Genomic DNA, 26003 nt, shown 5'->3' with positions numbered 1-26003 from the left:
AAACACCTGTCCAGGAAAAATCCGCACTGCCATGAAGCCACATGTAAAGTTTAAATGTGATGTTTTCTCGCGTCCATGTTCTGTTTGCACTGTCCATCATGAACACATTATCCTCACATTGATGAGTTACTTTTAAGTTTGAAAGCTTGTTACATTGGTTTATATGCTCTAAGTGTCATATATTTAACGTAACATATTTTACAGGTTATCACAAATATTCTACAGAAAGTCGATTTCTGCTACTATTTAACATTACTTCCACTTCCTTTGAATCAAAAAGCATGACATTTACACATGCCTGGTTCCAGTTAAAAAAAAATATATATTGTACAGGTTAGTTGGGTCATGACAATATGCTCGTTTGTTTTGATATGTGATATATACTATATATATGAATTAGATTCATAACTATTCAAGCAAATGGTTATTTGCTTCAAACCTATAATTAGCTATTGGCAAAAGCCTAGTAAAAATATCTGAAAAAAATATTCATAACAATAAAACTGGAAGCAAATGTCATGCTGCTTTTGACAAGATTAAAGCTATTTCAACATTTTGTGGGATAATGGGACTAATCTGTCCCACTTCTTCAGTAAAAGCTTCCTCCTCTACTGCATGTTGAAATCAATGCTTTGATTTTCTCCTGGTGTGTGTAAAAAACATTTAAAAAATGAGAACGAAAAAAATGTTTCTTAAGTTTGATGCATGGTGTCGATGACATTTTGAGTTGAACTTTGTTTTGCTCTTTAGAAATTCTTTTTAAATTGTTGTTCCATTGCATGCCAATAGTTAAAACTTTATATTTATGGTATTTCTGTCTCCTTCTGAATTTTGGAAGTACTTGTAACATGAATCAATAGGCTTTGTTACAAAATTGGAGCAGTAAATTGGCCTATAATCATGTTGAAGTGTATTCGAACAAAAATGAAGCAGTTTCTCGCTAAGCCCAGCTACGAAACAGGCCCTCATAAATGTTATTCTCAAGCTTTATGGGCACTGTTAAGTCGCAAAACACGCTTTTTGGAGAATGCCCTGTAATATTTTTCGTGCTTTTTTATGACTACGGTACTAGTGGCAATGATGCCAAAAGCTATGGTTAGGACATTGATACTGGAATTGAGAGCTAAAAGAAAAGAATGGCAAGAGTGATGCTCTAGACAGTCGGGAAGTGACAGAGAACACAAATATGCAAGATCTAAGAGATAAGCGAATACCTCAGACATAGGTTGAGTTTATAAATGCATTTGCAGAATTCAGTGCATTCGGGGACACCACATTGATGTGACTCAATTGCCTTGATTTATAGCCGCAGTTTTGTTCATTTCCGGAAATTCGAGTACAACTGAGGGTTCTTGTCCTTATCTACACCGATAAAAAAAAAACAGAAAGAAGCTAAAATGTTTGGTGTATGAACAGGCCAGACAAAGCTACCATCACATCACAACAGGTTCCAGCACCCATTGTGTACCACACCCAGAAATTCATTGCTTCGTGTCGGGGTGGCTTTTTTTTTTTTTTTTTTTTTTTGCACAGTTTATGAAGTGCCTCTCTGTATCACTTACTTCGAACCTTTTCATGTAAGAAAAATTTGGTTACAGCTTGGTGCGCACATAAGGCAATAGGAGAGGTGATTTGATTTGATATGTGAGGTTTAACGTCCCAAAACCACCGTATGATTATGAGAGACACCGTAGTGGAGGGCTCCGGAAATTTCGACCACCTGGGGTTCTTTAACGTGCACCCAAATCTGAGCACACGGGCCTACAACATTTCCGCCTCCATCGGAAATGCAGCCGCCGCAGCCGGGTTTCGAACCCGCGACATGCGGGTCAGCAGCCGAGTACCTTAGCCACTAGACCACCGCGGCGGGGCAATGGGAGAGGTGTTGTCCCACTTTTTCAAAGACCTTTCATGGGTCAAAGGAACACATACGTCCCATTTTTTCCATGTGAACTAATGGTTGTGTTTTGGTGAAAATTGCCTCATGCTATTTCTAAGTGCATTATTTGGATATTTTGCAGGCATATTTTTTGTTATCATGTGAAAACTATGTATATGAACCCACAAAGGATTAAATGTTCAAGCTGTGAGGTTGTGGACACTAATCTAAATGTGATGATGTAAATTTTTCAGGAAACGACGTGGAAGAGGACATTTCTATGGTCGAACAGCTGTTCTGGTCCCTAGCAGGAACTGGTACCACGGTGTGAAACCTGGTAGGTACATTCTTTGTTTGTTCTTTATGTATTTGTTTACTGATTTAGTATACCTTGAAAGCCCCCTTTCAGAGGAATTCACATGAGGAAATGCTAATTGCTGTTTTTACAGCATAGACGAATATTGTTAGGGCATTCCATTCGTTCTGGGCATTCAGGAATAGCTGCATGCTGCTTTTCCCCATTAGAGTGTGTATTACATTAAGTTTCACTTTTTGATATAAGTGCTATTGTATACTGTTAGTGCTTAAAACAAAAGGTAAAAGATTTGAAATGCTATTACTGCAGAAGAGCTGCATGCATCTGTCCCTGAATGCATAGAAAGGTAGAAAATGCAAAAACAGTGTGTAATTGTTATCGAGCAAAATGTATGAATTTGGACAAACCCTGCTGCTTACCACTGGTCTGCCAGAAATGAAATGGTCCACAGACAAAAACCTATGTGCCACAGAGATGGGGCAATTCTCACTACTTAAAAAAAAAAAAAAGAAATCAAGGGAACGCATGGACGTCAAACACCAATGTCTGTGCCACACAAGTTGGCCAAGTACCATTACTCAACATCAGTTGACTGAAAATTTCTAGTCTTGTTTAAAATGCAATGATCATGGCTCAACATTTTTGGTAGAACACAGTTACGCTTGCATGAAGTTGCAGGATATTGAAAAGAACTAAGCTTACGAAAGTTCATTTATGCAATTTTTTTAGTGCACTTAATGCAGTACTTGTTGTGATTTCTCTACAGACATCAGGTAAGCTGCCATGGTAAGGCAGCTTGCATCATGTACCAGGGCATATTGCCCCACATATCTTTGTGCTATGTTTGAGCAAAAGCTTGTCATGAGGAAGTCGACAAGTGTGGCTCAAGCAGAGAGGAAATGCGCCAGCTGTCTTCTGTCGTGTGAAAGGTCCTTGGGAGGTCTAGGAGGGAAGAGCAGCATAGCTCTGGCAGAATATGCATACTTTGAGTGGCTGTACACAGTTGCGTGGTTCCTGTCTTGACGGGGGACTGGCAGACGACTCATACCTTTGTATGTGCTGTGTTTTTGCTACGTAGATTTTGTTGAAATGATAAAGAGCACGAATGTTGCTTCGCTTCTTGCAGAGGCCGCATTTTCTTCTCCACCATTGTGTTGAATTATGCTAGGACTGTTGCCAAAAGAGTTCACTGCTAGCCTTACTTCATGTCGCATTAAAATTTGCTTCTGTTGCATTCATTCTTTGTAGCAAAACCTATCTTGTTTTTTTACTCATGTCAGTATGTCAGCTTATGAGAGATGTTTTTGCATTTCTCTGATCTTCCATCTGTACAGGAACATTCAGTGGAATAAATGCTACATTAAGTGGAATAAATGCTGACTTTTAGTATTTACCTAACCAAAATTTTGAGACAGCACACTGTTTCACTTGAATAGTAAATATTTGTCACATATAGGCCATCATTTCCAATAGCATTACTTTTTTTTTGCTTTACAGTTTCTTTTTTTAGATGTGTAAGCTTTTGGGCTAGTTCGTAGGTTTCGGCGGGCTTCAAGTTATTGGTACATTAGGAAATATTCCACAGGTGTTTTCGCTCTGTAATATGAATGGCAATGCAACCTGCAATGGAGCACGCAGAGACAAAGCTATTAGTATTACTATAGTTAATTAACTGTTGTTAAATTTAAGGTAGCAGGCTGCATTAGTCAACTGGTGACAATTGTGTTTTTGTGCACTCATCATGCTGTAGTGACACTTTTCAAGCACTTGTAGTCTTCTCTTTCTCTAAAAGAAAAAGTAAAGATATGCAATAGTAATAATAAAAAATAAATAAAAGAGACAGAACTATACAGTGATAGAAGTGCTGCTTCAGTTGCTCTGAACAGTGTTTAATTCTTGTTGGTAACTGCTCCAAAACTACTCTGAATTGGCGCTAGGAAACCGAAAGCAATGAACTTCAATCATACGATCATCCAGTGAGCTTAAACAATACTGAAAACAACCTGTGTTCTATCATCCTAGTTGCCACTCTCATGCACCTGTAGCGGCAAGAACGGCAGCAACACTGGCTTGAGGGGCGCGAGCCCGCCTGCCTTTCTCTTGCACACCCACTTGCTCACTCTCACTTAAGAGTCGCCGGAGCTACAAACGCGCTTCACGCTTTGGCGGCGGCGGGGCAACCGTGGAAGATGCAGCCTCGTGCGAAAATGACAAAATCTGGGGCAAAATTTCTAGATTGTCCGTGGCAGAAATTTGTTATACAATCGATCTCAGATATATCATATTGACTATATCGAACAGTTGAAAAATTATCTTGAATTTTGCATGCAAAAGTATAAGATTGGTGCACCCGTATATTGAATTCCTGCACAGCGGGACATACACTATATCGAACGCTGCATCATGCCGAACACCAGAAAGTGAATTTTTCCTAGCAAATATTGATCGATTTTAGGCCGCGTTCTAACAAGTTTTGATCGCTTTGAGTGTGCAGGTGACAAAAAGGTGGTATTATTCCATCACGCTGATCTGGTTCATTGCGCGGCGCTTGCGAGTGCACCGGTATGTTTGATGCATGGTCTGCAGGTCGTAACGCGCTGGCATAGTGGTTTTCACAAAAACTGGTTGCGGATGACACCAAATGAGAATGCGAAGTGATTCGGCGATCTCGTTGCAACGTTCGCATTCCCTTCTTTGTTTGTCAGCGCACGATGGCACACTAGCCTGAAAAGTATGCCCTTCGAGATGTGCAATCTTGTGGTGTATCTTTGGTGTTTTCGGTTTTAAAATGCATGTCTTGGAGACTACGCTTTTTCTAGCTTTTTGCATCAAAGCAGCTGAAAGCAACGGCTGCCAGCTACAAAAGCGCAAGTGACGTGGATATCGCCAACATGTTGACTGTGGAAACTCGACGTTGACATTTGCACTCTATAGACTTGTGATCTTCTCGCCTCGTTCCTGATAAATCCTGATTCGGTAGTTGAACTGAATGGTGACCACATAGCGATAAAAATTATGACTGGTTCGTAGAGCGACGTCAAGTAAAGCACCTTCGTCAAATAAAGCACCGCAACTTTCCTTGCGGGCCAGGGGACGACTGTGGGTGCGTCATGACCGCTGGCGCACGGTGCCTCGGTGAATTCTGCAACTTATCAGCGTTTCCAGCCATCATCTTGTACAGTGAGTGACTTATCGGTACATATGACAACGTAGCTGTTTCTGACTGCATCGATAGTGAGATCATGGCGGCCGTGTTCAGTGCCGTGGAAGTGTTCAGTGCGGTTGTGAATATGTCAATGCTATCGCTGCGGCTGCTAACCCACCTTTTGCGCACTACAAAGCTTTCATCGACGTACTGCGTCACGCTGTTGAGGCCGAAGGAGCTGAATTTACTTATTTGAAAAGCTTCAATGATACCGAGGTTGACTGGAACTTGTCAGTGCGCAAGAAGCAAGGCAAGTTTACGGACTCTTTTTCATGCGAAATAAAGTGCAGTAACTTGCAGTACACACCTTGTTCTTCATTATACTGTGAGCGAATCATGATGTTAGCGCGTGTAACGGTTTCAGAGGCCTTAAATGCTTTAATTTAGGTCTTAAATATACATATTTTGTATTTCGAATCATTTATATATCGAACTATTTTGTGATCCCCTTCAAGTTCGATATATCCGGGATCGACTGTATCAAGGTTGTCTCCCCCTGTTACTTTGTTACATAGAGGTCACAAATGCATGTGCTTTTATGGAGTAATGGCGGGGAATAGAAAAACTTCGTTATACAGTTGACCCCGGATATACCAAACTCGAAGCAGATCGGAAAATAGTTCAATATATGGATAATTGAAATACAAAATATGCGTATTTAAGGTCTAAATTAAAGCATTGCAGATCTTGAAAACCCTTACAAGTGCTAGCATAACGATTTACTCACAGTATAATGAAGAACAAGGCGTGAACTCCAAAGTACCGTATTTTATTTTGCATGAAATTAGTCCGTAAACTTGTCATACTTTTTGCGCACTGTCAAGTTCCAGTCACCCTCAATGTCACTGAGGCTTTTTAAATAAGCGAATTCAGCTCCTTCGACCACAAAATTGTTGATTGACACAGTACACCGATGCAAGCTTTGAAGTGCGGCAAAAGGTTGGTCAGGGGCGGCAGCGAAGGCGTTGGCATGTTCATAACTACAGCGGCACGCTTCCGTTTGTTGTTATGTTACCATCATCCGCACCGATGAAATCGCTCACTGTTCCGAGATGGTGCCTGGGAACGCTAAGTCGCAGAATTTACTGAAGCACCGTACACCGTTGTCACCAGTCATGATGCACACGAAGTCGTCACCTGACCCGCAAAGAAAGTTTACAACGGTGCTTTACTTGACGCTGCTCCAAACGCTAGTCATAATTCTTATCGCTACGTACGGGCGAACGTTGATTTCAACTCCCGAATGAAGATTTATGACGAACGAGGCAAGTATGCAAGTCCACAAGGTGCAAAAGAAAACGGCGAGTTCCCATTATTGACATGTTGGCGATATTGATGTCACTTGCGGCTTCGTTGCTGGAAGCCGCTGCTTTCAGCTGGTTTGATGCAAAAATCTAGAAAAAGCGTAGCCTTCGAGACGTGCGCTTTATAACCGAAAACACTAAAGGTCACAAGGTTTCACATCTCAAAGGCCATGCTTTTTAGACTCTCATGCCATTGAGTGGCAACAAACAAGGAAATGCGAACATTGCAATGAGATCTCCGAGTCACTTCGCATTCTTGCTTTAGTGTCAACAAGTGGTCTTTTTTAAAAACACTATGCTAGCGGGATTAGACCTGCAGATCGTGCATCAAACATACCGGTGGTACATTCGCAGTGCACTCGCCAGTGCCGCGCAACGAACCAGATCAGCGCTATGGAATGACATCGCCTTTTCTTTACCTGCTCTGGAAAATGGATCAAAACTTGTTTGAATGGGCTGAAAATTGATGAGTATTTGCTAGAAAAAATGCATTTTCTGGGCCTTGGTGCATTGCAGCGTTCGATATAGCGGATGTCCCACTGTGCAGGAAGGATACTTTTGCATGGGAAATTCAAGGGAATCTTTCAACTGTTGGATATAGCCAATAATTCAATAGATTTGAGTTTGATATATCCGTGATCCATTGTATAGAGGAATTTGTTATGTGAAGGTTCATCATAGGCAGGTAACGGTATGTTGATTGTTTGGCACGTTTACATCACTTGAGATGAGTGCACAAAATGGCATAGGATGGATGCTAAGCTTTAATAGCAGGCAGGGCAAACAACATTTTCTCTTAATATCATTTGATTAAAATGACATCACATTGGCCATGTGATACGGTAGCGCACCTGCCACACGAAACGTGGTGTGCTGCTACGTATTTCTCATATTTTGTGTGTAACAGTCTTACATGCTTTATTGCTTGTTGTGTGTTTGCAGATGCCTCATCTGAAAATACACTGCAAGCATAAAAGTGTTTATAAAACAGCTGCTGCCTTCATAAGCGGCAGTCGTGGCGGGGACGAAGGCAGCAGTTGGCATGTGCAAGTCAAAACTTTTCATTTGGGTGAACCTGTGCCCTTAAAATAAAAACTAAAACTACAAAAATACACACAGTACACTGATAGTGATGAATAAAGCATTGGCCGTCAATGAAATGATCTCCGTAAGGTGCATTGGTATTTATACATGCGACATCGAAAGTCCTAGTGTTGTCACTGGTGCTCGTGCAAGCTCTGAGAAAACCTTGACTATTCGCGTCCTCGCCCCGCCGCGGTGGTCTAGTGGCTAAGGTACTTGGCTGCTGACCCGCAGGTTGCGGGTTCGAATCCCGGCTACGGTGGCTGCATTTCCGATGAAGGCGGAAATGTAGGCCCGTGTGCTCAGATTTGGGCGCGCGTTAATGAACCCCAGGTGGTCAAAATTTCCGGAGCCCTCCACTACGGCACCTCTCATAATCATACAGTGGTTTTGGGACGTTAAGCCCCACAAATCAATTATTCACGTCCTGCTCCAAAAACATCAAATGCTGCTGTAAACTAACCTTTTTCAGCTCTGAATTTGCTCCAAAAAGCAGAACGTTGCTTCCATCACTGACAGTGATTGAAGTGCTGCTTCAATTGCTACCAACAGCTCCGAAAGGGAAATGCTGCTCCAAACAATAATGTTTGTTACTAATCGCTCTAAGCCTGCTCCGAAATGGAACTGAATGGAGAATGAGAATGATGAACCTGTACCATCTTGCCAGCTTGTAAGTTCTGAAGAAACTTAAAAGCGAAGAGGGCTCGCCGTGAAATACTGAGGGCTTACAGACACATCTCTTGTGCATATGTAATGTATATATACTCGCACTTGAGTATGCTACTAGTGTGCAGCATTATTGGCTCTTATCTCATTTATGTGACACGAATCGGCATATTAAGCAAATACCTAATTTTGCAGTTTTTTGTTTTTTTTTAGCTAGACATGCAGGCTATTGTAGTGGAATGTGTAAATGAGCAGGATTGCTTTTAACTCACACCAGTTATCTACTGCATATTTGGCAACAGTTATGTGGTACTGTGCTTACTTCTAAAATGTGGTGCTCAGTTTTACTGGTTTGATTTGATTTCTGCTAGAAATACTAGTATTTTTTTAACTAGTCATCTTTTTAATTGTTTGCTTCTTGAAATTTACATGCATTGCTGTATTTGAATATAATTAATAATAAATATTAATATTTATTAGATGTTTCGATGATGCTTTGAAATCCAATAGGTGTATGTCTAGTATTGTATCTGCTCCAAAAATCCCAATAGCTGTCCCAAATTAACATTTTTTTTTTCTCTCAGAAAAGGCTTATGGCTGCTCCAAAACAGTACTTTTTCTGCTCTAAAGTATGCTTCAAAAAGTGAAAAGATATTTGCATCACTGCATCAAGCATGTTATCCAAAGGTTCCAGGTTTGGTCTCTGCCAGTGGCAACAATTTTCGACCACTTTACATATCTGTATCACAATTACTACAGTACACCTGAAGCAGTACAATTAAAGTCCCCGATACCTTCCTTGGCTTTATTATTTGTTATTTTTATTAAGGTTTTGTCAAACAAAAAACAAGCTCTCAAAATTTCTTTCTGTGATTCTCTCACATGTAGGTGTTGTTTCTGGGAGTTTCCTCATTTCTTGAAGCGGCATTTGAATCCCGTGGAGACAAGTTTGTGCAATGCTTACCCTTTGAGCACAGTCAAAAAAGGATGCAGTGCTCCTTCACCCCACAATGCACAGAAGGCACTAATGCTACGTTCATCAACTCTGACATGGCACATTAAACAGCATCACAAGCAGATCGTCAACAAGCACATGTTTATTAAACCCACGATGTTGCACAGGGCAATAGTCACATTGTGTGCAACAGACTGTTCAACACAGGACTCTTTCTGTATGTGTGCCTGCTAAGCTGTCGACTTACCAAAGGACTGGGCTATCGAGTGTGCAAGCAAGAAGTCATAGAGCAAAGCTTCAGTGTCATTGCAGGCCTGTGAGCACCTGTGTGCTGTGATAGAGCAGCCAAGCTGAAGAAACCTTGGGTGGAGATAGAGCTCAAGGTCTGTCACGGTCGTCAATCAGGGTGCATTGCAATGATACATACTAACTTAGGGGCTTGACAAGGTAAAGAAGAAGCACAGTTTGCGCAGGAAAGCTAGTCCAATGCATTGGCCATTTGTGGACTGCAGTTCCCATCGCTTGCGCTTAATTCCCCAGCTTGCGCAAAATGTGCAAGCTGGGGAATTAAGCGGAAGGGAAGATAGTTTAATCCCCACAATCCCCAGAAAAAGCAGAAGATGGACGTATCTTAAGTGCCCTTGACAGACTTTTGAGACATAGATGTAAGAAATACCGAAAATGCAGCGGCTCAAGTATGGAGGAGATATTCTCCGGCTTATCATGGTAACGGTCATAGGGCTGGCATCCTGCCTAGTGTCATTTTCCTTGGCAGCCGAGTTGGTGATGAAAGTAGCAGGATGTTAAAGATGCGGAAGCACACTCCTGTGATCTACTAGTCCATTCATTTGCTGTTCATAAACTTGGGGGAGTGGAATGAATATTTGATATAAGTTCTCTTCCATGGTTTTCGATGGGACATTGAAGTGCATTTTTTGCCATTCCACAACCCCATCCAGTTTTATCTACAAGATTTAATTATATATTGTGACTTCTGCTTACTGCCACTTTACAAATTTTCGTATGTCTTTCTTTGCATGCGCTGAAACAAGGAATAAACATGGAGCTTCTAGAGACAGAGGGTGACGTTCACTTCTTCACTTTTGAACACACAAAATCCTACCAGGCAATCCAGTTTCAATTCTTGGATGCCGTTGAAACATTCAACCCGGACAACATAGTGGTGAGCTGTTTTCACGTGTGTGTCTGTGTTGTGTGTTGTGTGTCTGTTATATTTGAAAATAAGGGATAAAAGTTATGACTCATTGTGTTTTCTTTCTTCTTGTGCATTATTGCTTTCCTCTTAGGAATTCAAGCTGATATGTCTGGCTCTTAGAGGTTCCAGCAACAAACTTCTGAGGACACCATTATTTTTTGTTTGTGTGGCACGTGTGAAATGGTGATAAAGGGAATTGGATATGGATAATGATTAAAGCTACTAGATCTACAGTGAGAACTAACAGGTGATGATGCCAGGGAAAGTATAGAGGAGGTATTAGAAGTAATTGTAGTGTAAATGTAAAGAAAGCAAATTGGACGAAAAGATCAACTTGCTACCGGCAGGATCCGAACCTGCGACCTTCCGGATCCTGCCGGTGGCAAGTTATCTTTTCGTCCACTTTTCTTCCTTTACAATTGCATTAAAATTACTTCTACTAACATTCCCTATACTTTTCCTGGCATTATTGTCTGCTAGTTCTCATTAATATTGTCTAATAAATAAAATAAGCCCATAAATATACACTTTCTCTTAAATCTTGGTTACTTTGGAAGGCGTGTGCAAAATTTTAAAAGGCCAGTCAACAGGCTCCGTCTGTTTTTTCACCCCCCCCCCCCCCCCAAAAATAAGCTCGGTAATTCGTAGAGTAGACCGCAGCAATCATGTTTTCCAAACATTACAGTGCTGCGCACCGCACACAGCCTCCATTTTGAAGAACAATTCCCACGCTCCTTTCCTACATCTCGTCATTCCTCCTCTCACGCGCTGGGACGTAAAGTCACCGATCAGCAACTTGACGTAGCACGTGGCTCGTCGATTGGTCTAAACCAGTCACAACGACGGGCTATGCCTTCTTCTCCCAAGAAGCGAGAAAGATGGCAAGACCGCACAAAAATTTGAAACCAATATTTTAATCTCTGTAACTTTCTAATGCATAATTAATATAGCACATATTTGCAAAATTCTTGTGGCAGCATGTTCACAAAGCAAAAGTGCACAAATTTCTTTTTATAACAATTTTTGAACCTCTGGGTTGTTAATTTGCCCTTCAAACATAATTTTTCTGTCTGCAAACTGTCTCAGTCCTGTCTTATAACTTAAAAAGGATTCTTCATCGACTATTTTCTCTTGTTGCAAAACTTCTGTAGTATGACTCTGTATAAATTTTGTTGTAGAACTTTATATCCTCTTCATGTGCATGTAAGGATGAACTGTTTATAACTGCATCAAATTTGCACAACTGCTTTCAAGGCACTTTATATCATAGTGCAATGAAGACAAGGCGGTAGTGTTAATTTGCATATTTTATATAAATAACCTAGAGTTATAAAACTTTCAAGTTAGCTTTTGGACTAATTCATTATATTTTTCTATAATACAGCATGTATTCAAGGACGTAATATGAGACAGGCAACACTATGATGCACAACAAAATAAAAATAAAAGTGTCTGTGTGTAGTGCCAATTGAACATCTTGTAACTGTTTCCTGATAATAGAGAAGCTGAACTGGAGGTGTTTTTGTAGTTGCATTTCCTTTCTTTCTCTCCCCTCTCCTTTTTTTTTTAAGATCTTCTAGAGGGAAAATTGTCGTCCACCCAGTTGTAGTGTGAAGCTGCAGGGGAAAATCGTGTCAGTTTCAGAAAGGAAGTTTTAAAATGACACATCCTTTGACATTTTTATTGTCCTTAACACATTTAGCATTTGAGTGGTGTTGCTCCTGTGATTAATTGATAGATTCATTATCGAATATATTTTGCAAGTTTCTTTAATGGTATGTGGTTATGAACAATGCATCACTCATTAGAAGTGTCAGTGGAGAGAACTGAAATTTCACTACCAAAAAGAAATGCATCGTGTATGAGCCATGTACTGCAGCAATGCTCCTCTATTGTGATTACCACTGGTAACCCTAGAGGTTGCAGTGCATGTGAAAGGCGCCTCCTTTTGCATGACTTCCAAGAGTATTCTGGCGAGAATGCTGAAGATATTATATCATTGTCCAATCTTTGCTACGGGATGCAATTGTTCAATTTGCTACAGGATGCACCTGTACTGAAAAATCTTCTTTTTTATTAGGAACACCACCAGAGTAAAGCATCTAAAAACAGTTGTAAAGCTAGGAAAACAGGCTAGGAATGCGGATCATACCAGAAGCTTTGCAGTGAGAAGTGAGATGAAACGTGAGACAAACACCAGAAGGGCTAGTAGAGCAAAGTGTAGCTGTTTTACTACTCATTGTTCCTTTATAACTTCGTGCACCTGTTGGGCTGATGACAATTTTTTCTTTTGCGAATCTTCTTCTTTCACCTTCAGGCCTTTCAGAACATTTTTTGCAACGTTGTTATCCAAAAAAGCAAAAAAAAAAAATTTTTTTTTTTGATAGAAGCAAAGCACATTTATAGAAGTAGACATAGAGTTGAGTCCACCTATAACAGTACTGGTTTTAACAATATGTCGGATATAACAGTGGACAGTTGCAGCACTGTCAGCTTTTCATCGTATTCTATGGTAAAATAAACTGCTTATAACAATGCTAGTATGATGCAATATCGGTTATAAAAATTAAATGTGGGCACCAAGACCAATCTTGAACGAAACAAAAATGCAAAAACGCCGCGACAATGCCACCCCAACCCTGCCTATTGCGCAAAAGGGTGTGAGAGCATAAGCGCAGCGGCCAGTGGATAGCGCTCTTGGTCTCGCACGCGGCGAGTGCATGCTGAAGAGGCTTGCATGCCACCGCTGCTTTTGCCTGCCGCGGCGATGCAGAGGAGGGGGAGGAGGACTGGATGGGCGTCTCTACGGGCAGTAGGGCAGTCTAATCTGAGGGTGCACTGCCTGTAGAAAAATTATTGGGGCCCCTAAGCAGCCGCAGGAGCAGCACTGTGTGCACTGTGCCATGAGCAGAAGTCGGCTCCTCCACCATCGTGAATTGCTTCTGTGAGGTGGGCTTTGCTGGGGATTCTATTGAGGTGTAAGTGGAAGGCCATGACGCTCCTGCCAATGCAGAAATGACCGAACTTTGGTCATCGACAAACGGTGGTGATGCAGGTGCATCGGGACTTGGGGAGTTTTTGCACGCCGGCGATGAAGTAACAACAAATGAGGACCTCACCGCCAAGGTGATCGTCGCTGCGGTCACGGGTGTGGAAGACGACAGCAGTGACGAGGAGGAGGAACCAGAACCCATGCAGGTTGTGTCGCGTCAGGAAGCGTTGCAAATGATCAACTCCCTGCACGATTTTGTGTTTTCTATAAACCTTCTGCTCGGCCACCCGCAGTAGTTGGACGCTGTGCAAAAAGATGTAAATAGAATAGCCAGTAAGCAGTTGAAGCTGACTGCTTACGGTTTTCTACCTGCTAAAAAGTGAAAAGTGTAAGCAACTTCCCCCTCATTAAGTGCTCTTATCATGTTCCCCTCATTAAAGCCTTTTGTTGTGAGGTCTTTGTTATTTTTGGCATAACCCACTTATGACAATAATCGGTTATAACCGTGATATTTTGATGGCACCTGAATATTTTTATAAGTGGACTTGACTGTATTCAGAAAATACTTGGTATTTGAACTTCATTACCATCCACAATTGCTACTATGTTAAGAATCTTATGCCATTGCGTGTCAAGATATCTGTCTGACATTGTGGTTGTGGGGGAACACCCAGAGAGGCAGTCAGAGTTGTCCTGAAGACCATGACAAACAGTGGTAGAGGTAGGTTACTTGATCACAGCCAGTGGACTCAATGGAGTCATCGCAATATTACAAAAATGAGGAATGCCTCAGTAGTTCTATTCATGTTACTTCCAACTTGATTAATGCTGCCCTCTCAACCCCCCCCTTCCCCCTTTTTTTCAGGCATTATTAAACCAACATCCATATCATGTGGATTCCTTGATTCAGTTCAGTGACGTTTGCAAGATGAGTGAGGATCTTCAAATGGCTGCTGAGCTTATAGGTGAGTTTTTGTCAAATGGCTACTTGAAGCAGTCGTTATGCTTTATCAGGGTGTCTACCGACCAGGAAAACCGGGAATTTTTGGGGATATCTTACGGTCTGGAAAAACTTCGCGAAGGAAATTCTGCTGCCATCAGGGAAATTCACTGCAACTTCATTTTAAGAGAATGAAAGCCTCGATAGTGCTGGCTTGATGTTTTGTGAACACATTTTTCTAGGCTCGTGCAAATATTCAAGTGAATATTACAGCATTTGAATTCGTTTTGATTTGAATATAAGTGAATGAAAATTTAGCAAAATTAACAGATAAATTTAATTAATCCACATGTAATTCTTGTAAAGGCGGTTTCACTGCACTGGGATATGCTAGGCTGTGAAAGCACTTGTCTAAATGTATTAGTTCACATGTAATGTTTTTGTAAAAGTGGTTTCGCTGTAGTTAAGGGTTGCTAAGCCATAAAAATGCCCATCCAGGGGAAATGTGCACTGCTGCGAAGTTCTACTTCGGAGTTAAATGAACATATTACTCTTACATCGATTCATCAACTTTTAATTTTAAAAGCTTGCTATACCAGCTTTATGCATTAAAACTTTAAAACAACATGTTTTACAGTTAATTCCTCACACTCTAATGGAAGTCAAACCCTGGAACTATTCAGTCGTTTCCACTTCCTTTGGACCCAAAAAATGCATTTGCCCATGTGTTGTTTCAATTTTTTAAAATATTGTAGATGTTAGTTAGGTCATGACAAATATGCCCATTTTTCTTTATAATATTTGAAATATACTATTTGAATTTGATTAGAAATTATTTGACCAAAATCACCATTGTCTTCGAACCTAAAAATTATTATTCACAGAAGTCTACATTTTTCAAATCATGTGGCCCCTGTGACTGCAGGAAAGGGCGCACTTTGTTGCTCTCTTCAACTTTGGAGTGACGAAATCGGAGAGCATCCTGCTCATGCGTGGCATGGGGGAACCATGAGCCATGGCACATTGTATCGTGCGCTGTTATTTAGGTGTTTGGTGAGAACATAGAACAGTTATGCATTCGTTGTAGTGCATACTGTGCGTTAGCACCCGATATGATGTTTTGGCTATCGCTGCGTAACTAGTAACAAGTATGAGCAGTCGTAGAGGTGGTATCAGATGTAAAGAGCTCTCAGTTAGCAAATGATCACGATTGTTCAGTAAGCGGATGTTCTCTACAAGGCTGGTATCTTGGAAGTAGTTCCGGTCAACGCGAAAACAAATGCCGCCATTTGTTGGTGGATACTGGAACGCATTTTTCAAATGTCACAGTTTTGGTCGCAAGCCCACGGCAAGTCATCTTTTTTTCCATTTTTCTTTCTTCACATTTACATTACATTTACTAACGACATTCCCTATACTTTTTTGGTAGTGTTTGTTAATTCTCAGTTATATATATATGATATATAACATACATAAGTATATACACACACACACACACGCTAGGCACTTTTGAAGTCAGAATGTTGACATTTAACATCATAGTATGCTGGCAGGGTTGTCCACGATGCTGTAATACGAAATCGTTTTATGATTGATTCTATGCTTGGAAACTCATTTATGGAAGTGCTTCACTGTTCTATATGAACTTGAAAATAAACTTCTTAGTTTTAGTTTGTATATGAAAAAAATGCATGTTGTCCGCGGATACGATTCGTGTAGATGCGACACAACGGCACACACACAAAAAATATTCTAATACGTCACCACCGTGCACACGCATAGCACTTTCCGTACGGCTGGCACAGCAAAACCGTGGGCTCATGCACCAGACGGCAGCTCGCCATGAGGCACGCATACCTTGCCGGCTCTGACGCAAGAACACGTGTGCACATGCAGAATGCACAACACACGATGCACGTGGTGGTTTCTGAAGCTCCTTGCTTTTACTTAGTTGTGACAAGCATCAGCTTGTATCATCCATAGAAGTCTTTGTTCTGTCACTTGAACACCTTGGCCTGGTAGCGTCGGCGGCGAACCTGGGGACGTGACGGTTGAACTGTCGATGACCGAGGGGTTTATACGCTGGTTTTGTCTGAGTCATGAAAGCGGTGCAACTGGAGCTCCTGCCTGTAACAAACCTAGCCAACCACGTTATGTGGACCCCTGTTGAAGTGCTGCCATCTTCGCCGATGTAGTGGCACCTTCGGCGACCTGTACGGAGGCGATGGCGCCTTATCTCCTTTTGGGGTCAAGGTCCAGCCTGATATCGGCGATTCTAGTCGCGCCTTAGGCCATGGTGTGGGTGATAGCCGTCGTGTTTCACATGGGGTTGGCTTTTCTTGGTGTCTTGTCGCGCACTCCATCCGATAATCACAGTTTGCCGCAGCAGGACTCCTCTTTCTCGATTCTGGTTCATATGCCTGTGGTCGGTCTATTAGGGGTACCCGGTGTCGTCTACCACGGCGTGTTGTAGACGTCGTGGGCATCACTTGCTCAGCGTTCCTGCAGCTTCTTCGACTGTCGGCCTTGCTTTGATTTGCTATCGAAGTGTCTTGCGACACTGCCCCGGGGAGGTGCTCAACGACCACATCATACAGGGAATCTCTCATGCACAAAGTACGAACCTCTCCTCTAGGGAATGGGGTGTCCAGGAAAAGCAGATTCCGGGAGGTAGCGCACTGTGCGATCCAGCAATAAGACCGGTCTGTAGTTGCCAGTTAATCTTTCTTTTGGTTCTATTGCCTGTCCGACAACGACCATGTCGCAGCCAGTATCGCGCAGCACGGTAACCAGCCGCTTGTCTAGAAATCCTTCCTCCACTGGCACATTTTGGATTTCTTGCGATAAAACGCCGCTGCTGACTGCGGTATTGACGACGGGAATCCCCTCTCCATCCTTGAGAACAAGGAATCTTTCATTCCCTGGAGATCCTTCTGGTGTGCGGTCTACTGCAACTATGCACAACGCTTCACTTTCCCCCTCTCCTCGGGTGACGAACTTCTCCCCGTTAGGACACAATTTCTCGCCTCTCCAACCCTGGTCTCCGTAATCTCTTTAGTGCGCGTCCAACACTCGGCTGCCTTATGCCCCTTTTTGTCGCATAGGAAACAGGGATTGCCTCCCCAAGGTGTCTTTTTTGTCTGATCCATTCTCCAACTGGAGCCTTGGGGAGACTCCTTCTCAGGCCGCTCTCTATCAAAGTTCAGCAGTGACTGAGCATCGACCAAATTGTCGGCTGCCTGAGAGAGTTCCTGCATGCTTCAGCAGTTTCTTTCCTTCGAGAAAACTCTTAAAGGAGGGGAGCATTCCTTGATACTCGGAAAGCATTAGCTCTCTGAGGCCCTGAAAGCTTTTCTCGACTTCCCCAAGCTCCAACCAATGATCGAAGTACCCTGAGAGTCTCGATGTGTACTGCTTGGCGGTTTCCCCATCTTCGGGCCTCCTGTTACGGAATTTATCTCGGTACCCATCTGCCGTGTACAGAAACTGTTGCGAGAGTGCCCAGTTTAACGTGTCGTAATCCAAGGCACCAGTCTGGTCCATTCGTTCGATGACCGTCAATGCTTCCCTAGTCATACATAGACTCAAGGAGAGCGCCCACTTCTCTTTTGGCCATTCCTGACAGGTGGCAGTACATTTGGAACATTGTAGGTACACGTTTATGTCGTCTTTTTTGTCATTGAACGGAGGTATTAGTTTATGGGGACTACACATGTTGGACGCAACGAACGCATTCGTGCTCAAAGCATTTACGTCATGGGCTGCTTGTGGACTAGCGGCCCTTTCTTGAAGCCGAAGCTTCAACTCAAGCACCTTCATCTCTTGTTCTGGCAGCTTTTGTTGCGGATCCATTTTCTCGCGAGCTGCCTCACGTTCTCGTTTCATTAACTGCTGCTTCCATGCCATTTCCTCTTTCAGAGCATTTCGCTCTTTGGCACGCTCATCGCGTATCTTCGGCACGCTCATCACGGCACGCTCATCGCATAACTGTATACGCTCCTGTTCTCCCATGCCCTCAATTCTGCATCCTTCAGTCCTAGCTCTTTTCCAATGCTGGCAACGTTGTCATTATCCATGCCTCACTCCTGTGTTTGAGCATTGGCTACCAATGTAATTAGCTAATCCTGGCAAGGCTCGCCACTTGTGGCAGGTTCGTGTGGGCCCAGGTGCCCAAACGACAAGAGATGCGACGTAAGCAACGACAGCACATTTATACAACATGGACACATTATATAGAGTATTTACAGTGTTATAAATGATTATCAAAATTTCTTGCAGCACAATTATCCCAATATGGTTGATTGGGGTGAGTTGGCGAGTCGGTGCGTCTAAGCAGTGCGTTCTCATTTCAAAACAATTATCCCAACGCTTCTATAGCCTCCAGAACATGGTTCTCGCGGCCCTGACCCAGCGCAGCTATTTCACACACCATTCGCACGTCACTGTCGACAAGATGGTTCGACGTGTCGCCGAGTCTCGTTGAGGTTGTGGTGCTACGGTGTGGTTGTACCACGACAGTCACTGGGACGGCCGCTTCGCTGTAGCGTGGCTGTAGCGTGGCGTAACGAGCAACACCAGGCACTGTCGTCGCCCGGCGTTGCTCATCGTCCGAGTTCGCCTTTAGTCCACACTTGAGAGATTCGGCGCCGCAACGAACCGGTAGCTGTTGCAACCCTCATTCTCTTCTGCTGTCCGACTGCCTCAACCTTCTTGGCTTCTCGAGCGTTCCAACGCCCTTAGTCTTCTTGCCGAACCCCCACGAGCGGCGCCGCCACGCACGACACTCATTTTGGTCCTCTTCTCTAGTCTTCTAAAAGCGCGGTTTTTTAATTTTCATCCACTCAACCCTAATGTCCACACTGAATAGCATCCAGAAACCAATCTATTTGCAGCTGCATGCAGAAATGAGAAAGCTCTGGGTTTGCCTCAATTGTTGCTGCGGGTGTCATTACTGACAATGAACTTGATAGCTGGGGCAACTGGATTTTACTTTACTGAAAATGTGCCCTGTGAGATGAGATGGCCTTTGAATACAAGTGTAATAATAATAATTTTTAGGGCTTTACATACCAAAACTGTGTTATGTGAGACTGCATATTGAAGGGCTCTGCAAATTTCCATTGCCTAGACTTTGCATTTGTTGCATTCCAGGCCAAAGCTCTCATTGGAACAAAGAAAACTGCTCGTTAGCACAAAGGTTGTTCAGGGCTGCCCAAATGAACAGTTTGTCATTTTCTTGAGTGGCTATCTATGAACAGTAGTTTTCTCATCATAAACTGCATCATATATCGGACCTTACCGATCCTATTAACTTTTAATCAAATCAGTAAATCATGATCTCCCAGTTCCAAGTTGTACTTTTCAAGACTTTCATTTATGGGCTTTCTTTGTTGCGAAAAAAAAAAATGCCTGTCTGTAAACTCATCTCAATTTGTGAAGCTGAGTTCTAGATGCAGGTACTTTACAGTTACCATTATTTTTATTATTATGAGTTCTTGAACTTATATTCAACTTCACTTCACACTACACCTGTATGTATGGAAAACTCCTTTTCAGAGCAATTTTTTTTTCTAATATTTTATGTTCACTCTGTAAATCTTACAGTAGTATTTGAAACAGTATGCTACGCACAAAACTTCAGAAGCATAAGATGCATTACACTATTCAAATGATTGCTTGGATTCATTCTATTAAGTTTTTCAAGTTGTTCAATTTACTGTGGCATTCTTCTATCCCATATTGTATGTGCATTATTCTTCCATGTGTACAGCTCAAACAGCCTTGACAGGCGAAATTGCATTGATGCATATTTTACTTGATTTCAGAGCGAGCCCTCTATTTCATGGAAACATGCTTTCACTCGCTCTTCAATGTCACACAAGGCAACTGTCGACTTGATTATCGCCGCAGTGAGAACAGATCGTTTTTTCTGGCTCTCTTCAAGCATTTAAACTTTGTGGGGCAGCGTGGCTGCTCACGAACTGCACTTGAATTTTGCAAGGTGCTCTTGGGGTGAGAATTTTGAACTGAACAAATTTAGTTTTTGTTGGCATAATGTTTTAGGGGGAATTGATATTGTCGTGGCAAAGAGTTAAGCTTAAGAGTTAAGATAAAAGTTAAGCTTGCTGTCTGTGAGATAGCCATATTTGATGCAATGGACTACTTGAGAACATATCTCTTTCTCTTTTGGAGGATGCTGTATTTCTGCTACAAGCTAAATGATTCTGTTAATCAACTGAGTGGAAATTTAAGAACACTGTTTTAAAAGAAAAATGGCTTTTTATGTTACCATCATCATATTAATCTGCTGACTGAAACGTGTCAGGCACTCAACACATGCCAAAAACCTGAATATAATGAAATTGACTAGTTGCCGAAAAAATTTTTTATAAAGAAGATTTCGTTATGTGCAAATATGGTACAAATATTCCAAAAACAAACACACAAATTAACAAAAGAAGAAATGGAAGCAGATCTGAGCCAAAACAGTGATAAAAACTGTGTTGTTATTGTAATAGCGACGACATAAATAATAAATAAATAAAAAGAAACCCGGAGTGCATATAGATTTCTTTAGAGGCTTTATAGCACTCATTCGTGGCACGGCACATTACAATAATTCACAGCTACAAGCAACACTAAGGCAAAGTTATTTGACTGCAGGAACCGTGGTATGATGATGATGAGCCCACACGGATGCAATACCTTTTGGCAACAGATACAGATCTCAAAGACTATGCATATATCTGTGCATGTGTGTGCAGAAACAGAACTATAGTGTAACCATGTATATACATGCCCTGGTCATGTGATGGCTCACAATTTGTGATGACTCGGCTTGTTCCCAACAAAAACTACCATAGAAATAATGTACTTTTTTTTAATATTCATTATGTGATCCAATTTCACGCTGACCGAGCTTTGTGCGATAGCTGTCTGGTATTGCCAGAGAACAAAATGCTGTATATTTTAGCGCACACTCAGTTTTTCTGAGTTAGACCCATTTAGTGGATGGGCTTGTTGTTACATTTGAAATTATGTTACGTGGAAGCGAAACATGGATCTAATTGGTGTGTGATACCATGTGACCGATGCCCTTTCATTTCTTTTATGTATGCGGGCACATGCTTATTCAGTGCAAAACTATTGTGTGTGTTGCAGTATTTTTAAACATTTTTTATTATGAGGTAGGAAAGAAATAAAGTATTTTTGAATAAGTCAAATTAAAACATATGATTCGATTACATACGTGCTCAGAAAAATTGAATTCGATAGTGTGGTTATGTAGTTGGCTGTTACTTTTAAATAACAAGGAAAAAAAAACAAGATGAAACTGTTTACCACCTGAGTCACTAATTGAATTTTGTATTTCTGAGGGCTTTTTGTAGAGCTCTGGAAATTGATTGTGCACATTCGCTTTTCAGCATCATTTTTTATTGTAACTTCAGTGTTAAGTCTCCATTGTGTCAGCGATCTACAATATGGCCTTTTCAGCAAATTAATTTTCATTGTTGTAGGCTTGACCCAGACACTGACCCATTATGTGTGACACTGCTCCTGGACTACTATGCTATCCGGGCTGAGCAGTACCAGTACCTCGTGCGACTGTACCGGGAGTGGGATGCCGAACGCAATCTTTGCCAACTGCCAAATTTTGCCTTCTCTGTGCCCCTTGCCCTCTTCCACATGGCACAGGCTGGTGCCAGTGAAGACACTGTGTCATCTGCGGAGCTAGAAGCCGACAAAATGGTGTGTCTAGCATACTACCTCTGTCTGGAACCTTCTGTTATGTCATTATTTAAAGACAACAAGCAGATTTTACGGTCTACATGGTGCTTTTATGCTGCCTACTAAGGGCCTGTAACTGTTCTTATTCATGGCGCTTATTCATAGTTCTTTATAATTTTTATGTAAGCTGCAGTTTCCCGGCCTTGATGCTAAAAACAAGCTACAAATTAATTGCACTTTTCAAGCAATTCTCTGGCAAATTTTCTTGCAGAAAAAAATTGTTAAAATCAGATAAAGGGTTCACATTAAAATCTTTCTAAAGCAAGTCAAATATAGCCAATTTTTTTTTTAAGCAAGTCAAATATAGCCAATTTTGGTGGAAAATGATGTGTGTTCAGTGCCTTTGCTGTACACTAATAGCCATTAAGCCAGAGGCTACTGCCATTGGAATCATTTCTCTAGGCATCATAGTAGTTGAGCCTGTTTAGGATGATTGGAAAAGTTTGAATTATCCATCAAAGGCAAATATCAGCATTAAAATAGAGAAAGCTAGGTCCTGTAGGTATGTATTGATGCTTACTGGGGCCTTCATTCAAAATCAAATTAACTGAAGGTATATAAACAGAAGTGTGCTTTACCATTTGCACGAACTTCTGCTGCATATCTTTACTCTGATGGCTGTATCATAGTTACAGGCAGAGATTTTCACACCACAGAACTAAACTCGTAACGCGGCTGAATGAGTGCACAGGAAAGGCTGTATAACACTTCTAGTCTTGAAAGGCACTCTGTTATTTTACACGCATTCCAGGCAATCAATTTAAGGTGACGGTACCACCGTCGCCATCTTGCGAGTAGTTTCTGCTTGAGCCACCAGAAGACGCCGCTAAGTCACGTTTGGAAAAAAGGGAGGAAAATGCACTCTCCGCCGTCGTAGCATGCAGTGGCGAAGAGCCTGTTCCTGCTGGAACTAATCCATTCTTTTCGGGGGTGCCGCTGCTCCCATATCTCCTTTGAAACGTTTCAAATGTGCGTGACGCCCTCCCCCCCCCCCCCCCCCGCTCCCCAATAACAACAACAGCAACAAAAAAAGGCACGGACCCGAGAGCCTTTGTACTCCCGTGCAACTGTCCCGAAAAGAGGTGCCTCTCTCTCTCCTGGTAACGTATAACTATTTACAATAGAACGGCGCGGAACCGCGCTGCCGCAAGGGTTGCTGGAAATAATGGTTTGGTTTCTGAACCGACTCTTTCTCTTACTCGCTAAAAAAGAGTAGAAAGAAAAAGAGTAGAAAAAGAGTAGTTCTCCAGGAAGTTCTTCAGTGGCCCTGAATACCGGCAGTGTTGGGTCGCGTGGAACAACGCCGACCTTGTGCACGTGCATAGTAATTATAGATTTCTCCACTGTCAGCAGCTTTGGTTCGACTGTGAATGTAGTGTGGGTGTCGCGCATGGTCCGCTTGATACTTATGTCGCTACATTCAGAAGCTACCCAGGAAGCTCCTTTCCACTACTTCCTGGCTATCATTACACAAAGCCCCTTTTCCGTGCCTTGCAGTGAGCCAAAAATGGTGATTTTGTATGCATGAACGACAGAAGGGCTTTGCCTTTTTGCTAGCGAGAACACTATGAGCCTCATGCATCCCAAAACAGATGTATGGGGCGCAGCTGTAAACAGATGTATGGGGCGCAGGTGGCTATCAGTGGCGCCTCTATAGGCGGTGCACAAGGCGTATACACGAATGCGCTGCTCAGCTTTAGCGAAACATATGAGAGACAATTTTTTCATCTATAAAACGAGTCCTCCTAGCACCGCACCGAAGAGCGCAAGTCGTAACACAGATGCGAATTGCGTCCTTTTGGGAGTATTGAATAATAAAATGCGTAAGGGCTCTTTCTCAGCGAAACCCAACCTATCTGTATAGACCTAGAGTCGACACCCGAAAACTAGCTCAGCTTTTCCAAGAGGCTGTCCAATAAGGCACACGGAAGCGATTGTTCTTGTACTAAAATTATAATTTCATCCCGCAGGTTGGCTGCTAATGGCAAAGTCGGGCAACATTGGGCAATGTGCATTATTTTCAGCTGTCTAGATAGCAGCAACGTAAAGTAAGAGATAAATAAAACAGAACACAGAGAGAGACGGCGGAGTTGAACGAAGAACGCATTCAGTGCGAAATCTCCACCGAAGCATCGAGAAGGTTGGTCCTGACAAGGACCGTTTTTTTTTTCTGGCTTTCTTGCTTCTGCTAGAGGTGGTGGATATCGCCGCATCCTTTTTCGCCGTCTTAGGAAACTAGGAAACGGCACACTGCCATGCAAAAATATGGGGAGGCAAGGTCCAGTTCTTTGTGTCCTTCAAAAACGCTTCTACAGTCACCTGAGTACAAAGGCGAGCAACCAAGCAATTCCTGGAATCTTTGGCACAATAGCCTAACCTGCTGGCTATGCATTCCTGATGTACAGTGCAACACGCTTTATTCCCTTCTTCCTTTCTCTCTCTCCTTCTCTTTCTTTCTTTTTCAGCAGGATTTAGCCACTGAAGTCTAAAGAAGTCCATCCGTGTTTTGGCGGCTTAGTTATGTTTAGAAGCGCCACTTTTGACGAACGTCGGAACTGACGTAAAACAACTTGATGTTTTTTTTTGACAGATGGCGCCACCGTCAAAAAGTGTTTGCGAGCTTTATTATTTTTGAAAAATCTTTTGTTTCAAGCACCGCTTCGTAAAGTTAGTGAGTACTGGTGATTACAAGACACTACATGGTCCTGCTAATGTGCAATACTTGTTGTGAATTAGCCTACAAAAGACAAAAAAAAGGAAATTTGCACGAACCTGGCAAGCAGAAAAATGAGCTAAATTCACTGCTGTCCTACAAATTTTTTAATTAACTTACGACAATTTTCTCTTCATAGAAACCTAGGGAAAGGCTTGCTGATTTATTATTGAAGATTTCAGAGTTTCAGCTTGGATAGTTTTGTCCCTTCGTCGGTAATGCCTGACCAAGTAGCGCCATAAATTGCCGTATTGAAGGAGTAATAATTCAAGAACTGTTCATCAGAACACAAAACGACTTCGCGTACACATAATGTACATTGTAGCCTGAAAACCCATTCAATATTGTTGTTCTGCACAAAATAGAAAAAAAGTTATTTACTCATAAACTTTCATTCGTTTGCCCATTTTTATTAGAGCGTGCATCAATTTCTAATTGCTTTACTGGCAATATCTCTTCATAGAAACCTTGCATAACGCTTCGTTAAAAGGCTCAGCAAATTTCATTTCATTATGTTGGACAGTTTTGCTGCACTGGCAGTACAACGGAGGCTTGTACAGCAAAAACGCTGTTTTTTGCTCACACTGTTTTAATTGCCATGAAATAACACTCCAGACTAGGCGAAAATACTAGTTGTCATTAGAAAGCGGAGAACGTAAACTTTCTAATGCAATAAAACTCATATTCTTCCATTGAGCAGAGCAAGCACAGTGAGCCAGTAAACAACGACTAAAATGTCGAGCTCTTGCCACTGGAGTGGGACCGCCACCTTAAGAGCAGCTGTAACAGTTGGATACCTACAAAATTTGCAAGCCTAGGTCCCTCATATCACTTATCAACAATGTTGTTACCACAAGCAAGACAATGTGCTAAAAATCCAATTTAGCGGGCTCCCTTAGGACCGTGAAATTGTCTGAAAAATCGGGCAGTCCGAAATCGCTCTTAT

General features: G+C 42.1%; 1 protein-coding gene across 3 annotated transcripts in view; it reads left to right on the top strand.

Annotated features, from left to right (window-relative positions):
• Nulp1 (Nuclear localized protein 1) overlaps window positions 1-26003 on the top strand; it is a 113454-nt gene that overhangs the window by 27680 nt on the left and 59771 nt on the right. For all 3 annotated transcript variants that reach the window (XM_037435582.2, XM_037435580.2, XM_037435581.2), the window contains exons 5-9: window positions 2134-2216; window positions 10461-10591; window positions 14482-14581; window positions 20382-20568; window positions 22074-22305. In XM_037435582.2, coding sequence (XP_037291479.1) covers window positions 2134-2216; window positions 10461-10591; window positions 14482-14581; window positions 20382-20568; window positions 22074-22305 — 733 coding nt within the window. The remainder of the gene's footprint in view (window positions 1-2133; window positions 2217-10460; window positions 10592-14481; window positions 14582-20381; window positions 20569-22073; window positions 22306-26003) is intronic.

Source organism: Rhipicephalus microplus, chromosome X (genome assembly GCF_043290135.1).
Source record: "Rhipicephalus microplus isolate Deutch F79 chromosome X, USDA_Rmic, whole genome shotgun sequence".
Lineage (NCBI taxonomy): Eukaryota > Metazoa > Arthropoda > Arachnida > Ixodida > Ixodidae > Rhipicephalus > Rhipicephalus microplus.
Note: the sequence above shows the minus strand (reverse complement) of the source record. Positions and strands in the feature narration are given on the sequence as shown.